Source organism: Coregonus clupeaformis, chromosome 25 (genome assembly GCF_020615455.1).
Source record: "Coregonus clupeaformis isolate EN_2021a chromosome 25, ASM2061545v1, whole genome shotgun sequence".
Lineage (NCBI taxonomy): Eukaryota > Metazoa > Chordata > Actinopteri > Salmoniformes > Salmonidae > Coregonus > Coregonus clupeaformis.
The window spans coordinates 8,923,374-8,938,413 of NC_059216.1; the positions used below are offsets into that span (position 1 = coordinate 8,923,374).

At 47.7% G+C, this 15,040-nt stretch overlaps 1 protein-coding gene across 2 annotated transcripts in view; it reads right to left on the reverse strand.

The window, feature by feature from the left end:
- Positions 1-2,311: 2,311 nt before the first annotated feature.
- LOC121539267 (RAS guanyl-releasing protein 1) overlaps positions 2,312-15,040 on the reverse strand; it is a 33,842-nt gene continuing 21,113 nt past the window's right edge. The window contains exons 10-17 of one of the 2 annotated variants that reach the window (XM_045207495.1): positions 8,160-8,240; positions 7,745-7,849; positions 7,412-7,521; positions 6,875-7,019; positions 6,553-6,589; positions 5,850-5,984; positions 3,502-3,881; positions 2,312-3,360 (exon numbers count right to left, since the gene is read on the reverse strand). In XM_045207495.1, the coding sequence (XP_045063430.1) occupies positions 3,208-3,360; positions 3,502-3,881; positions 5,850-5,984; positions 6,553-6,589; positions 6,875-7,019; positions 7,412-7,521; positions 7,745-7,849; positions 8,160-8,240 (1,146 nt within the window). In that variant the 3' untranslated portion in view covers positions 2,312-3,207. The remainder of the gene's footprint in view (positions 3,361-3,501; positions 3,882-5,849; positions 5,985-6,552; positions 6,590-6,874; positions 7,020-7,411; positions 7,522-7,744; positions 7,850-8,159; positions 8,241-15,040) is intronic. The other variant, XM_041847630.2, reaches the window with a different exon arrangement.

A 15,040-nucleotide genomic window follows, 5' to 3' on the forward strand; every position in this document is an offset into this window, starting at 1 on the left:
TGAAAATGAACTTAATCCCCCAAAAACATTTCCACTGCATTTCAGCTCTGCCACAAAAGGACCAGCTGCCATCATTTACATTTCTGTCATTTAGCAGACGCTCTTATCCAGAGCGACTTACAGTTAGTGAGTTTATACATTTTAATACTGGTCCCCTGTGGGAAACGAACCCACAACCCTGGCGTTGCAAGCGCCATGCTCTACCAACTGAGCTACAGGGGACTGTGTCAGAATCATGTCAGTGATTCTCTCGTTAACACAGGTGAGAGTGTTGACGAGGACAAGGCTGGAGATCACTCTGTCATGCTGATTGAGTTAGAATAACAGACTGGAAGCATTAAAGGAGGGTGGTGCTTGAAATCATTGTTCTTCCTTTGTTAAACATGGTTACCTGCAAGGAAACACGTGCTGTCATCATTGCTTTGCACAAAAAGGGCTTCACAGCCAAGGATATTGCTGCTAGTAAGATTGCACCTAAATCAACCATTTATCGGATCATCAAGAACTTCAAGGAGAGAGGTTCAATTGTTGTGAAGAAGCCGTCAGGGTGCCCAAGAAAGTCCAGCAAGCGCCAGGACCGTCTCCTAAAGTTGATTCAGCTGCGGGATCGGGGCACCACCAGTGCAGAGCTTGCTCAGGAATGGCAGCAAGCAGGTGTGAGTGCATCTGCACGCACAGTGAGGCGAAGACTTTTGGAGGATGGCCTGGTATCAAGAAGGGCAGCAAAGAAGCCACTTCTCTCTAGGAAAAACATCAGGGACAGACTGATATTCTGCAAAAGGTACAGGGATTGGACTGCTGAGGACTGGGGTAAAGTCATTTTCTCTGATGAATCCCCTTTCCGATTGTTTGGGGCATCCGGAAAACATCTTGTCAGAAGAAGACAAGGTGAGCGCTACCATCAGTCCTGTGTCATGCCAACAGTAAAGCATCCTGAGACCATTCATGTGTGGGGTTGCTTCTCAGCCAAGGGAGTGGGGTCACTCACAATTTTGCCTAAGAACACAGCCATAAATAAAGAATGGTACCAACACATCCTCCGAGAGCAACTTCTCCCAACCATCCAAGAACAGTTTGGTGACGACCAATGCCTTTTCCAGCATGATGGAGCACCTTGCCATAAGGCAAAAGTGATAACTAAGTGGCTCGGGGAACAAAACATTGACATTTTGTGTCTATGGCCAGGAAACTCCCCAGACCTTAATTACATTTACATTTACGTCATTTAGCAGACGCTCTTATCCAGAGCGACTTACAAGTTGGTGCATTCACCCTATAGCCAGTGGGAACATGTGGTCGATCCTCAAGAGGCGGGTGGACAAACAAAAACCCACAAATTCTGACAAACTCCAAGCATTGATTATGCAAGAATGGGCTGCCATCAGTCAGGATGTGGCCCAGAAGTTAATTGACAGCATGCCAGGGTGGATTGCAGAGGTCTTGAAAAAGAAGGGTCAACACTGCAAATATTGACTCTTTGCATAAACTTAATGTAATTGTCAATAAAAGCCTTTGACAATTATGGAATGCTTGTAATTATATTTCAGTATACCATAGTAATATCTGACAAAAATATCTCATAACACTGAAGCAGCGAACTTTGTGAAGACCAATACTTGTGTCATTCTCAAAACTTTTGACCACGACTGTAGGTCTAAATAGAATATCAGTTTCCATCAATACCTTGTTTCTAACTGGCCTTTTCAGTCTGTTAAGTCTGGTTAAAATAATAGATTAATGCCATATAGGTGGTCACAATCTCACCTGTTTACTGTGGAGGCGGAGCCTTATTGTTCCAAACCTCTGATGGCGAGGATGTCTATCCCTTTAAGAGCAGAACCCCATGTCCAGGCTGATTGCTACTATCAACTACCCTGCTCATGTTCCCTGACATTATGGAAGGACTTTCTTATTTTCCTATTAGACTTCCCATTAATCTCCAACTGAGAGGTAATGGCACTGTTTCCACTGGTTCACAGCTATTGTGATGAGGTTGAATAGAGAAAATGGAATACATTTACCCAGCAAATAGTAAAGTCACTGTGAGTTGTGTTTTCAATTATTTTAGCAAAGTTGAACAAAACAAAACAAAAACAAAACCATCAAGCCATTATGAAAGCAGGCAGAGTGGTAGGCATAAATATAAAACAGTTATATCTTGGTGGTAGGCTATGCCAACATTCTAGAGGGTTTCAGTGACCCCTAGTGGACCACATCTCACAGCTACTATCAGTTCCATACTGTGAAGGTTCCATACAAACAAAGACAAATTAGTACCCACTGAGTTAGAAAACTCACCCAATACAACTAATAGAGAATATGTCTTTATTATAACATTCATTATGACAGCAATACTGAGAGAGGACATCTTGAGAGAAAATACTAGTATGATGGCACCACAATATATCATATGCTTAGGGTATTTACATGGTATGTCATTGGTGAAACATCTAATATTATGTTAATTGCTACTATGGACAACACTGAGCTGATGAAATATACATGATAAAACTGTGGTTGAATGTATTCTTTCGCTAAAATGTCTTGCACCTAAATAAGAACAATTATTTGTCTACATCTACCTGTATAAAAAATCTGAACTCTGCTTATCTTTTCCTCAATGATTGACATTAACTCACGAGTTTTGTAGTGTTTTAACAATAAATATGGACAGTAACATTGAAATCACATGGATTTACATGTTGCATACAATATGCAACCTTGATATTACCTAAGACAGGACAATAACTACACAGTACACCTGAATGAACTTCTGCAATGTCCTGGCCTTTCTGCCATACTGTGTGGTATTCTGATTGTCAGAGTCCCAAAGCCGATGGCACACTGATTGGATATGTTTTGGCTATGTTCCATAATGGCTGGTACTGTACTTTGATTGTCTGTGTCCTATTCAGGACGGTACTTTCATTGGCTATGCCTCATAGCCCTGTTTTGGCTGTGATTGGCTGCAACTGGTGTTAACAGTGGCTGTATGTGCCGTACTGTGAGGTAATCATGGCATGCCACAATGTGAGTAACAGCGTCTCCTCACAGGGAGTTTTAGGTCCCTCTGTGTATATTCTCGACTGTGTGGCACTAGGGTCCTCCAAGACATACAGTACTGTCAGTGGCTCTGGAGACAGAGGCCTGGGCATCACCTGTGATGTCATAGAGTGGGTGTGTCTGACCTGCTGAGGGGTGTTCCTGCTAGGAGGAGGAGGAGGAGGAGGAGGAGGAATCCTCCACCACGGAGTGAAGGGCGTGCCTCTTTAGGAGTGTCTGCAGGATCTCTACCTCGTGCTGCGTCTCCCTCAGCTTCTTACGCAGCGTCTCGTTGTTCTTCTGAAGCTTCTGGTTCTCCTGAGAACAACATAATTCACTATCATTGTTTATTTGTTTGAATGGTCAACCTTGTGTTCAAAACTCTAGAAATGAGAATGTAGTACATTCAATGTACACAATTGAACACGTATCAGTAACCCAGTGGTGTCTGAATCTCACCATTTCCAAAGTATCATAGGTGGGTTTGTTGTCTTCGTCCGGCTCCCTGGGCTTTAGCACTGTAGAGGCTCTGTTCTCCCACTTGACGTAGGCCCGTTGTTTGCGTTGGGGCACTGGGCTGGGGCATGGGGTGAGGGAGAGGGGTACGGGGGCCAAGAGAGAGGAGGGTACAGGGGCCAGGAGAGAGGGCTGTACTGGCTGCAGCTGACTGGGCTCTGGAGGGGGGGCAGGGGCGGGGGGGCCCTCTGTCTGGGTGCTGCGATGGACTCCCACAGGCATGGCCAGCCCAGGGGGGAGCCTCAGATGGGAGGGGGCCGGAGAGACAAGGCTCCAGTCTCTACATTCCTCTGAGTGGTACGGGAAAGGTCCCTCTTCTGAGCCTAACACAAACAGCACCATGAAGATAGTCAGTCAAATCTGTTCAACCCATTTCAGTCAGTTTTCTGGTTTTTAAGTGATATGTTTGCATACAGTCTGCATCCCATAAGGTCAACTGAGTTTTTGTCTGACCACAGAATGTTATTTTTAGTAGTACGGTAAGTGAGGCAGGTCCTTGACTTTAGCGAGCAGTATGACAGTTTGAGTCCACCTACACAGGGAAACTACCCAGGATGCTGTGGTACTTTTCCATAAACTATCTTAAACCTGCACTATCATCTGCAAAAACATACTGTATCTTTCAAGTAATGATTTGGCATTTTAAAGTTCATGTGTATTTGCACTCTATATGACCAGTGTCAAGAATGGTTGCCACATTGAATGGTACAGTTTAGGCCTATCTGAGACAAATAGGTTTTAGTTTATTAACCGGTAGTAAGCACAATGAGGATGATATATTACTTCTAGGCCAACAGATGGAGACCTACTACTACAGTACATGTGGTTTTCACTATTTTAGGTGAAGAACCTATTTAGTATGTGTGTACAGTGCATTCGGAAAGTATTCAGACCCCTTCACTTTTTCCACATTTTGTTACGTTACAGCCTTATTCTAAAATGGATTAAATTAATACAAAATCCTCAGCAATCTACACACAATACCCCATAATGACAAAGGGAAAACAGAAATACCTTATTTACATAAGTATTCAGACCCTTTGCTCTGAGACTCGAAATTGAGCTCAGGCGCATCCAGTTTCCATTGATCATCCTTGAGATGTTTCTACAACTTGATTGGAGTCCACCTGTGGTACATTCAATTGATTGGACTTGATTTGGAAAGGCAGACACCTGTCTATATAAGGTCCCACATAGTTGACAGTGCATGTCAGAGAAAAAACCAAGCCATGAGGTCGAAGGAATTGTCCGTAGAGCTCCGAGACAGGATTGCGTCGAGGCACAGATCTGGGGAAGGGTAACATAAAATGTCTGCAGCATTGAAGGTCCCCAAGAACACAGTGGCCTCCATCATTTTTAAATGTAAGAAGTTTGGAACCACCAAGACTCTTCCTAGAACTGGCCACCCGGCCAAACGGAGCAATCGGGGGAGAAGGGCTTTGGTCAGGGAGGTGACCAAGAACCCGATGGTCACTCTGACAGAGCTCCAGAGTACCTCTGTGGAGATGGGAGAACCTTCCAGAAGGACAACTATCTCTGCAGCACTCCACCAATCAGGCCTTTATGGTAGAGTGGCCAGATGGAAGCAACTCCTCAGTAAAAGGCACATGACAGCCCGCTTGGAGTTTGCCAAAAGGCACCTAAAGGACTCTCAGACCATGAGAAACAAGATTCTCTGATCTGATGAAACCAAGATTGAACTCTTTGGCCTGAATGCCAAGCGTCATGTCTGGAGGAAACCTGGCACCATCCCTACGGTGAAGCATGGTGGTGGCGTTATCATGCTGTGGGCATATTTTTCAGCGGCAGGGACTGGGAGACTAGTCAGGCTTGAGGGAAAGATGAACTGATCAAAGTACAGAGAGATCCTTGATGAAAACCTGCTCCAGAGTGCTCAAGACCTCAGACTCGGGCAAAGGTTCACCTTCCAACAGGACAATGACCCTAAACACACAGCCAAGACAACGCAGGAGTGGCTTTGGGACAAGTCTCTGAATGTCCTTGAGTGGCCCAGCCAGAGCCCGGACTTGAATCCGATCTAACATCTCTGGAGAGACCTGAAAATAGCTGTGCAGCGATTCTCCCCATCCAACCTGACAGGGCTTGAGAGGATCTGCAGAGAAGAATGGGAGAAACTCCCCAAATACAGGTGTGCCAAGCTTGTAGCGTCATACCCAAGTAGACTCGAGGCTGTAATCGCTACCAAAGGTGCTTCAACAAAGTACTGAGTAAACGGTCTGAATACTTTCCGAATGCACTGTATGTGTGTTTGTGTGCGTGTCCCTCCTCACCTTCCGGGCCACCTGTTGTGCCGGGTGTGGACCCTGGTGTTAGTGGACCTTCAGAGGTGCTGCTGCCTTTGGCATTCTTCTTACACTCAAACGCCACCTGATCCTTACATAGCCTATGGCAGTTCATCCCACAGTCTGTGAGCAGGCCAAGAGAATGTAGACAATGTGTTAAAGCAGGTAGAGGTGGAAAGGAGGAAGTTCAAAAAGTATTATTGTATGGTCATGCTGGGTTGCACAGAGAATGCATGTTTATGTTTAATTGTGATTTACTAACGGAACACTTTAGCACCCTACTAGCTAATGTAACTTCCATTCCCCTCAGTAGCCTAATGGTGCTGCTCAGCCTGTGGAACAGAACAGTTCTCAGACCTTTACGTGCATGTTGCCATGAAAACAGCGTGTTTCTGACTGTTTCAAGGGGAAGAGGGTAAAAAGCAATGTTGTGGTTGCGACTGCAGACTCTTATCTGTTGCAGGGTTCAGCTAGCAGTCTACATGACAGAAACCACACAATGCAGCTTCTTCTCAAGATATCTACACTTTACCTGCTTCTCACAGCCTCCCCATTATCAACAACCTCTGCTAACATTCTATTCTATCACAATACAAAGTACTGAACTCTAAGCTACATACAGTATGACATTTATAAAAACACTATGGAATATTCCAGTCTAGACTCAGTGACAGTAAAAATAAATAATCACCTCTGCATCTATAGCCTTGTTTTATGACGCCCCACAACTGTAATGGAGAAGAGGACGTTGCTAAGGTTATTTAGAGATAACACAAGTGATGCATATTTAAAAATGAGCATGTTTAAATATAGTCATTTAAAGCCAGCAATGCTATTGATGATCCTAAAACAGCATTGCTATTGATGATGAGTAGGCTATAACTAAGGCCCAGAGTTTTTCCTGATCAGGTTACATTGTCTGGAAAACCTCCTGGCCCTATTAATGAGAACTACAGCTTAGCTGAAGACAGACAGATCAGGACATAGTGCTGTAATATAGTGCAGTGAATTACGAATCCCGAGCAGTTGTCACAGAAGGTGGGCTTCATGTAGGTGGTCTCCTGAAAGTTGTGGACAAAGCCAAGACCCAGTTTGGAACAGATGACACTAGCACGCATGAAATAGGCTGTGATCTCCTCTCTGCTGATTAGGCCTTCCCTGGAGCAGGACAACACAAAGCATATCTCATGTAAACAAACTGTCTGATAAGAAATGTTTGCAATGTACTGTATAGGCATTGGGCAACATTTCACATGTCACCATTGAAATAAGAGCAACTAAAACTAATTTATTTTCACTTCAACAGTTTCACTCCAGTAGCTAACTGGTTAAAAAGTGTGTGGTTTAACCTGTCAGTTGACCACAGTGAGAGTGGCTAGCTCATAGTTCTGTTGCTATTTCTGTTTCCTGTTGCTACAGGCCCTGCTAACAGATTCCACTTTAGTTTCCTTTCTCTGCAGTCACAAATGAACCCATGCAGTTACAATGAACTGTCAAATGTGCCAAAGGAGAGCCCATTCACCCACAATGGAACCATACCCTCCACTTACTTCTCTTTGTCCATGACACAGAAGGAGAATGGAAAGCTAGCAGCAATTTTCTCAAAGTCCTCTTGAGAGATGAAGCCATTCTCATCATGGTCATAGTTTTTAAACACGGACTGTTGAGGACGAGAGACAAGAAATCATATTGAGATACATGAAACATGAAGCACAATAGATCAACTGGGAGAGGTGGAGTAAAACCACAACTTCCAGAGAAATAATGTATGTAGTAAACAATAACAGTCATGACATAACAATAATCACAACATGATTACTTATTTTATGAAACCGAATATAATGCCTATGAGAATACAGAGTGATAGGTCATGGACAACTCACATCCACCATTCTTTGCACATGTTTGCTAATGGTTTTGGGGTCAGGTTTTGGGGGTACGCCTGATGCCCAGTTCACAACCACTGGAGGTCTAGAGGGGGTGGCTGGCTGATGTAAAACAAAATAGATGATCAGAACACTGTCAGCAGGTGTAGAATATACCGTGCTGATGTTAAATGGGCCAATGAAAAAAGAGCTTCAGTGCATGTTCTCTTTCAATAGGTTTGTTAATGAGATATGCAACATCCAATTTCCAAACATTCAGAAATGATTCACTAAAGCTAACTGGGTCTTTGTGAGTATTATTACACGTTTGAAATTGAAAATACCCCTAGCCGTAACACAGTGAACTTGCTATGGCTAGGGGTATTTTCAGTTTTATTTCCCACAGTGTTTTTCATGTCCCCTTTTTACTCACGGGTGCTTTGCTGTTCTTTGGCTCCCTGGTATAAGACAGCTCATAAATCTCATCCTCTGTGTAGTAGAGGTCCAGGGACAGCTGAGCAGTAGAGGACACCAAGGTCAGACAGCTGATATATACCAACCAACACAGTAGTGTGTACTAGCCTATGAATTTGATATTTTGCACTGATATTATGATTACTTTTTTGTGTCTTATATATATATATATATATATATATATATATATATATATATATATATATATATTTTAGGGGGTAGATCAGCTTTAATATTGCAGATAGATTGTAACTTCCATCAATGTAATTGTCTGCATCACTTCCAATCCCCCATATGTTTTTTTCCTTCACAAATATATATTGTGATGTCACGAGAGGCTGTGTCCTGGAGGGACGTTACATCCCCCTGAGGTGGCTGCAAACCCAGACAGCTATGGCTCCATCTGCTGGTATGGTCGGGAACTCCAACCCTCTGTGGCCAATCTTCCCACGCAGCTGAAACCAATCAGGGGCTGATAAGCTGGAGTTGTTTTGGAAGGGGAGAGACACGGTCTGGAAGGTGGGCTCGGAGAAGAAGAGAATTGTGTTATAATTTCGTTAGTTGCCGAAGACCTTTAATAAAAATCCTTGTTTTGGTTGAACCTGGACTCCTTGCACTACTTGGGCAACCCCGCTGGAAGCGGTAGCCTCTCGTGGCATCACAGATGGTGGAGAATACAGGCACGCTCAAGCGTTAATAGTGCATGTCAGAGGAGGATACCGAAGGTTTGATCACCCAGTTTTCCAAGTTGGCCGTAGGCTCCCCGCCGACTGAAATGGAGGACATATTGAAAGCCCTTGTTGCTGGCCAGCAAGCCCAGATGCAAGCAAACGTGGCTCTCTTGGAGGAGCAAAAGAAAGCCAACCTTCTGAAGGCAGAGGAATTGCAGTTGCAGAGACAGAGGGTGGGCCAAAATACCCGCCCAATAAAGGCAAGTGACTTTATATCTAAGATGGGAGCTACCGATGACATTGAGGCATACCTGCATGCATTTGAGGCCACGGCCACTAGGGAAGCCTGGCCCAAGCAACAGTGGGTTGGTCTGTTAGCCCCCTTCCTAACCGGGGAAGCGCTGAATGCTGTCCGGGACCTGGGCCCTGACCAGGTTACTGACTATGATGCCCTGAAGTCTGAGATCCTCAGCAGATATGGACTCACAAAATTTGGTATGGCCCAGCGCTTTCACAGTTGGACCTTCCAACCAGACCAACCTCCTCGGGCGCAGATGCATGAACTTGTCCGAATCGCAAGGAAATGGCTGGATCCGCAGAGGAATACAGCAGCGGCGGTGGTGGAGGCCGTTGTGGTGGATCGTTACCTACGCGCCCTGCCTTATGAGGCAAAACGGTTCATCAGTCAACAGGCCTTGACCACGGCTGATCTGACCGTGGAAGCTGTGGAAAAGTACCAGGCCACAGCGGAGATGCTGAATGCTTCCCGAAAAGACCCCAGGAGTGCGGCCCCACCACAAATGGGAAGGACCCGTCCAAAGGACCCCAAGGTCTCGAACCCAGCCACGTCAGGACTTATCCCGGCTCCAGGGGGAGCCAGAAACCAGGCGGGTCCAAGAAGAGTACACCAGGAGGGGGAAACTCGACAGTGTTACCGGTGTGGGGAGATGGGACATATCTCCTGGCAGTGTGGGGAAACCAGCCGATGAACCTATGCCCACTGCGGAGTCCTCCAGCTCAGCACCCACACACCGGGTTGCCTCGCTCTTGGGAGTCGTAGATGGCGGCCCAGATCGACCCCCCACCTGCCCGGTAACTGTGAATCACCATGATGTGGAGGCCTTACTGGATTCTGGTAGCCGGGCCACCCTGGTGCGTAAGGATTTGGTGGGCCCAACGTGTCTGACCCCGGGGAAAGTCCTCCCAGTTTCCTGTGTCCATGGGGACACCAGAGAATACCCCATTACTGAACTTACAATGACCAGCACACGGGGAACCATACACACGACGGCGGGGGTGGTTGATTCCCTCCCCGTCCCTGTCCTAATTGGACGAGACTGCCCAGCCTTTTACCCACTCTGGAGAGAGTCTCAGGAGAGGATAACCCGAGTACCTCGGAAACGGAGAGGCAAGACTCATCCTCGGAAGGCTCCGGTGCAATCCTCCGAGTTACTCACTCCCGCCCGGGCTCTGATAGGGATGGCAGGTGCCCAGACCGACACCGAGACTGGTCCGGATACGGGAGAAGAGAACGCAGCCCAGGAAAGTGCTCCGTTCTCCAGTGAAGAAGACGTCCCAGGCACCCAAGAGCTTCCCCCTCTCACAGGCCAGTATGGTACGGCTCAATTACAAGATCCTACTCTTGCAAATGCCTTAAGAAATGTGCAGGTATTAGAAGGTGTAGTGTTAGGTGATAAGACAACCCCTACTTACCCCATTTCGCAGTAAACCGGGGTTAGTATATCAGATAGTCAAGAAAAATGAGGAAGTGCATGAACAGCTCCTCGTGCCACAGCCCTATCGGGCCACAGTACTCAACCTAGCCCACACACACCCGCTAGGGGCCCACTTGGGGGTAGAGAAGACTAAGGAAAGAATCATGCAACGTTTCTTTTGGCCAGGAGTACACAAAGAGATAGAGAACTACTGCCGTAGTTGCCCTGAGTGTCAGCAGGTTGCGCCAAAGCCCACATATAGAAACCCGCTCATTCCCTTGCCCATTATCGAAACTCCTTTTGAGAGGATTGGATTAGACATAGTCGGGCCCTTACCGAAAAGTGCCAGGGGACATCAATACATTCTGGTCATTCTGGACTATGCGTCCCGTACCCGGAGGCCATTCCGCTGAGGAAGGCTACATCCAGACAAATCGCCAAGGAGCTGTTCCGTCTCTCAACTAGTCTGGGAATCCCAAAAGAGATATTGACGGACCAAGGGACTCCATTCATGTCCAGGGTGATGAAAGAACTCTGTGCTTTACTGAAAATCAAACAGCTGAGAACCTCGGTCTACCACCCCCAGACAGATGGCCTAGTCGAACGTTTTAACAAAACACTAAAATCCATGCTGCGGAAAGCGGTAGGGGAAGATGGGCGCAACTGGGATCAGCTGTTACCATACATATTGTTTGCGGTGAGAGAGGTACCTCAGTCTTCTACTGGTTTTTCACCCTTTGAGCTCTTGCTTTCCTACAGACCCAGAGGACTGCTCGACATCGCCAAGGAGGCCTGGGAGGAGCAGCCATGCCAACAGCGGACACTGATCGACCATGTAGGGGCTATGAGGGAGAGAATGAAGGCCATCTATCCCATGATGCGGGAACACATGGAGGCCAGTCAGCGGCAACAGCAAGCCTCCTACAACAGATCTGCTCAGCCCAGGGAGTTTAAGCCGGGGGACAGAGTGCTGGTCCTGGTGCCAACCGTTGAGTGCAAATTCCTGGCAACCTGGCAAGGACCATATGAGGTCATTGAACGCATGGGAGAAGTAAACTACAAGGTGAGGCAACCAGATAAGAGGAAAACTGAGCAGATTTATCATGTTAACCTTTTAAAGAAGTGGCACGCCAGAGAGGCGCTGTTTAGCTCTCTACCCCCACAGAGACCCAGGAACCGGCGCGAGAAGAGGTTCAGCTGGGTCCAAATCTGTCCCCACATCAACGACAGATGGCCCTGGAACTCGTGGAGCAGAACCAGGATGTCTTCTCCTCCCTTCCCGGTCACACAGAGGTGGTCCAACATGAGATCCGCACCATGCCTGGCCGAACGGTAAACCAGCGCCCGTACCGCGTGCCAGAGGCTCGTAAAGTGGTTATACAGAAGGAGGTAAGGAAGATGCGGGAGTTGGGAGTAATCGAAGAGTCCCACAGTGCCTGGGCAAGTCCCATAGTACTAGTTCCCAAGCCAGACGGTTCAGTACGATTTTGTAATGACTATCGAAAGTTGAATGAAGTGTCTGAATTTGATGCATACCCAATGCCTCGTGTCGATGATTTAATAGACTCCTTGGGGCATGCTCGTTTCATAACCACTCTTGATCTCACAAAAGGCTACTGGCAGGTGCCCTTGACCCCGGCGTCTAAGGAGAAGACAGCCTTTGCCACCCGGGAGGGGCTCTACCAGTATACCCGACTTCCGTTTGGTCTCCACGGGGCACCTGCCACGTTCCAACGCCTGATGGATCGAGTCCTTGCGCCCCACAAGAGGCACGCAGCGGCTTATTTGGATGATGTGGTTATACAAAGTCAGGATTGGGCCAGCCACCTACCCCGGGTACAAGCGGTGCTGGATTCGCTCAGGGAAGCAGGGCTCACGGCAAACCCGAAGAAGTGCAAGGTGGCCTTCAGTGAGACAAACTACCTGGGGTACACCATTGGGCGGGGGTTGGTCAAACCACAGGAAGCCAAACTGCGGGCCATACAGGACTGGCCGCAGCCCATCAACAAGAAGCAAGTAAGGTCATTTTTGGGCCTCGCTGGCTACTATAGACGCTTTATTGCAGATTTTGCTACCATAGCGGCACCATTGACGGAGCTGACGACCAAACGCCACTCACGAATGGTGAAGTGGAACCCTGCGGCGGAGGCGGCTTTCCGCAACCTGAAGCGAGCACTCTGCTCCAGTCCGATCCTGGTGGCACCAGACTTCAAGAAGGAATTCATGGTCCAAGCGGATGCTTCGGAGGTGGGTCTGGGTGCTGTCCTCACCCAGGCACATGACGGGGGAAGAACATCCCATTCTCTACCTAAGCAGGAAGTTACTTCCAAGAGAGAAGAACTATTCAACGGTGGAGAAGGAATGTCTGGCTGTAGTCTGGGCCCTGGAGTCCCTTCGGTTCTATCTCCTGGGCCGACGTTTCATGGTGGTATCTGATCACGCCCCTCTGCAGTGGATGGCCAAGAACAAGGAATCAAACAGTAGAGTAACCAGATGGTTTTTGAGCTTGCAACCGTTTAACTTTTCGGTTGTCCACAGGGCTGGCAAGCACCACGGAAATGCGGACGCCCTCTCCCGGCGTGATGCCTTCTTCACTGCCTTTACCCCGACGAGGACGTCGGTCCCGAGGAGGGGGATGTGTGATGTCACGAGAGGCTGTGTCCTGGAGGGACGTTACATCCCCCTGAGGTGGCTGCAAACCCAGACAGCTATGGCTCCATCTGCTGGTATGGTCGGGAACTCCAACCCTCTGTGGCCAATCTTCCCACGCAGCTGAAACCAATCAGGGGCTGATAAGCTGGAGTTGTTTTGGAAGGGGAGAGACACGGTCTGGAAGGTGGGCTCGGAGAAGAAGAGAATTGTGTTATAATTTCGTTAGTTGCCGAAGACCTTTAATAAAAATCCTTGTTTTGGTTGAACCTGGACTCCTTGCACTACTTGGGCAACCCCGCTGGAAGCGGTAGCCTCTCGTGGCATCACAATATATATATATATATACACTGCTCAAAAAAATAAAGGGAACACTTAAACAACACAATGTAACTCCAAGTCAATCACACTTCTGTGAAATCAAACTGTCCACTTAGGAAGCAACACTGACTGACAATACATTTCACATGCTGTTGTGCAAATGGAATAGACAACAGGTGGAAATTATAGGCAATTAGCAAGACACCCCCAATAAAGGACTGGTTTTGCAGGTGGTGACCACAGACCACTTCTCAGTTCCTATGCTTCCTGGCTGATGTTTTGGTCACTTTTGAATGCTGGCGGTGCTTTCACTCTAGTGGTAGCATGAGACGGAGTCTACAACCCACACAAGTGGCTCAGGTAGTGCAGCTCATCCAGGATGGCACATCAATGCGAGCTGTGGCAAGAAGGTTTGCTGTGTCTGTCAGCGTAGTGTCCAGAGCATGGAGGCGCTACCAGGAGACAGGCCAGTACATCAGGAGACGTGGAGGAGGCCGTAGGAGGGCAACAACCTAGCAGCAGGACTGCTACCTCCGCCTTTGTGCAAGGAGGAGCAGGAGGAGCACTGCCAGAGCCCTGCAAAATGACCTCCAGCAGGCCACAAATGTGCATGTGTCTGCTCAAACGGTCAGAAACAGACTCCATGAGGGTGGTATGAGGGCCCGACGTCCACAGGTGGGGGTTGTGCTTACAGCCCAACACTGTGCAGGACGTTTGGCATTTGCCAGAGAGCAAATTCGCCACTGGCGCCCTGTGCTCTTCACAGATGAAAGCAGGTTCACACTGAGCACGTGACAGACGTTCTGCTGCCTGCAACATCCTCCAGCATGACCGTTTTGGCGGTGGGTCAGTCATGGTGTGGGGTGGCAATTCTTTGGGGGGCCGCAAAGCCCTCCATATGCTCGCCAGAAGTAGCCTGACTGCCATTAGGTACCGAGATGAGATCCTCAGACCCCTTGTGAGACCATATGCTGGTGCGGTTGGCCCTGGGTTCCTCCTAATGCAAGACAATGCTAGACCTCATGTGGCTGGAGTGTGTCAGCAGTTCCTGCAAGAGGAAGGCATTGATGCTATGGACCGCCCATTCCCCAGACCTGAATCCAATTGAGCACATCTGGGACATCATGTCTCGCTCCATCCACCAACGCCACGTTGCACCACAGACTGTAAAGGAGTTGGCGGATGCTTTAGTCCAGGTCTGGGAAGAGATCCCTCAGGAGACCATCCGCCACCTCATCAGGAGCATGCTCAGGCTTTGTAGGGAGGTCATACAGGCACGTGGAGTCCACACACACTACTGAGCCTCATTTTGACTTGTTTTAAGGACATTACATCAAAGTTGGATCAGCCTGTAGTGTGGTTTTCCACTTTAATTTTGAGGGTGACTCCAAATCCAGACCTCCATGGGTTGATACATTTGATTTCCATTGATAATTTTTGTGTGATTTTGTTGTCAGCACATTCAACTATGTAAAGAAAAAAGT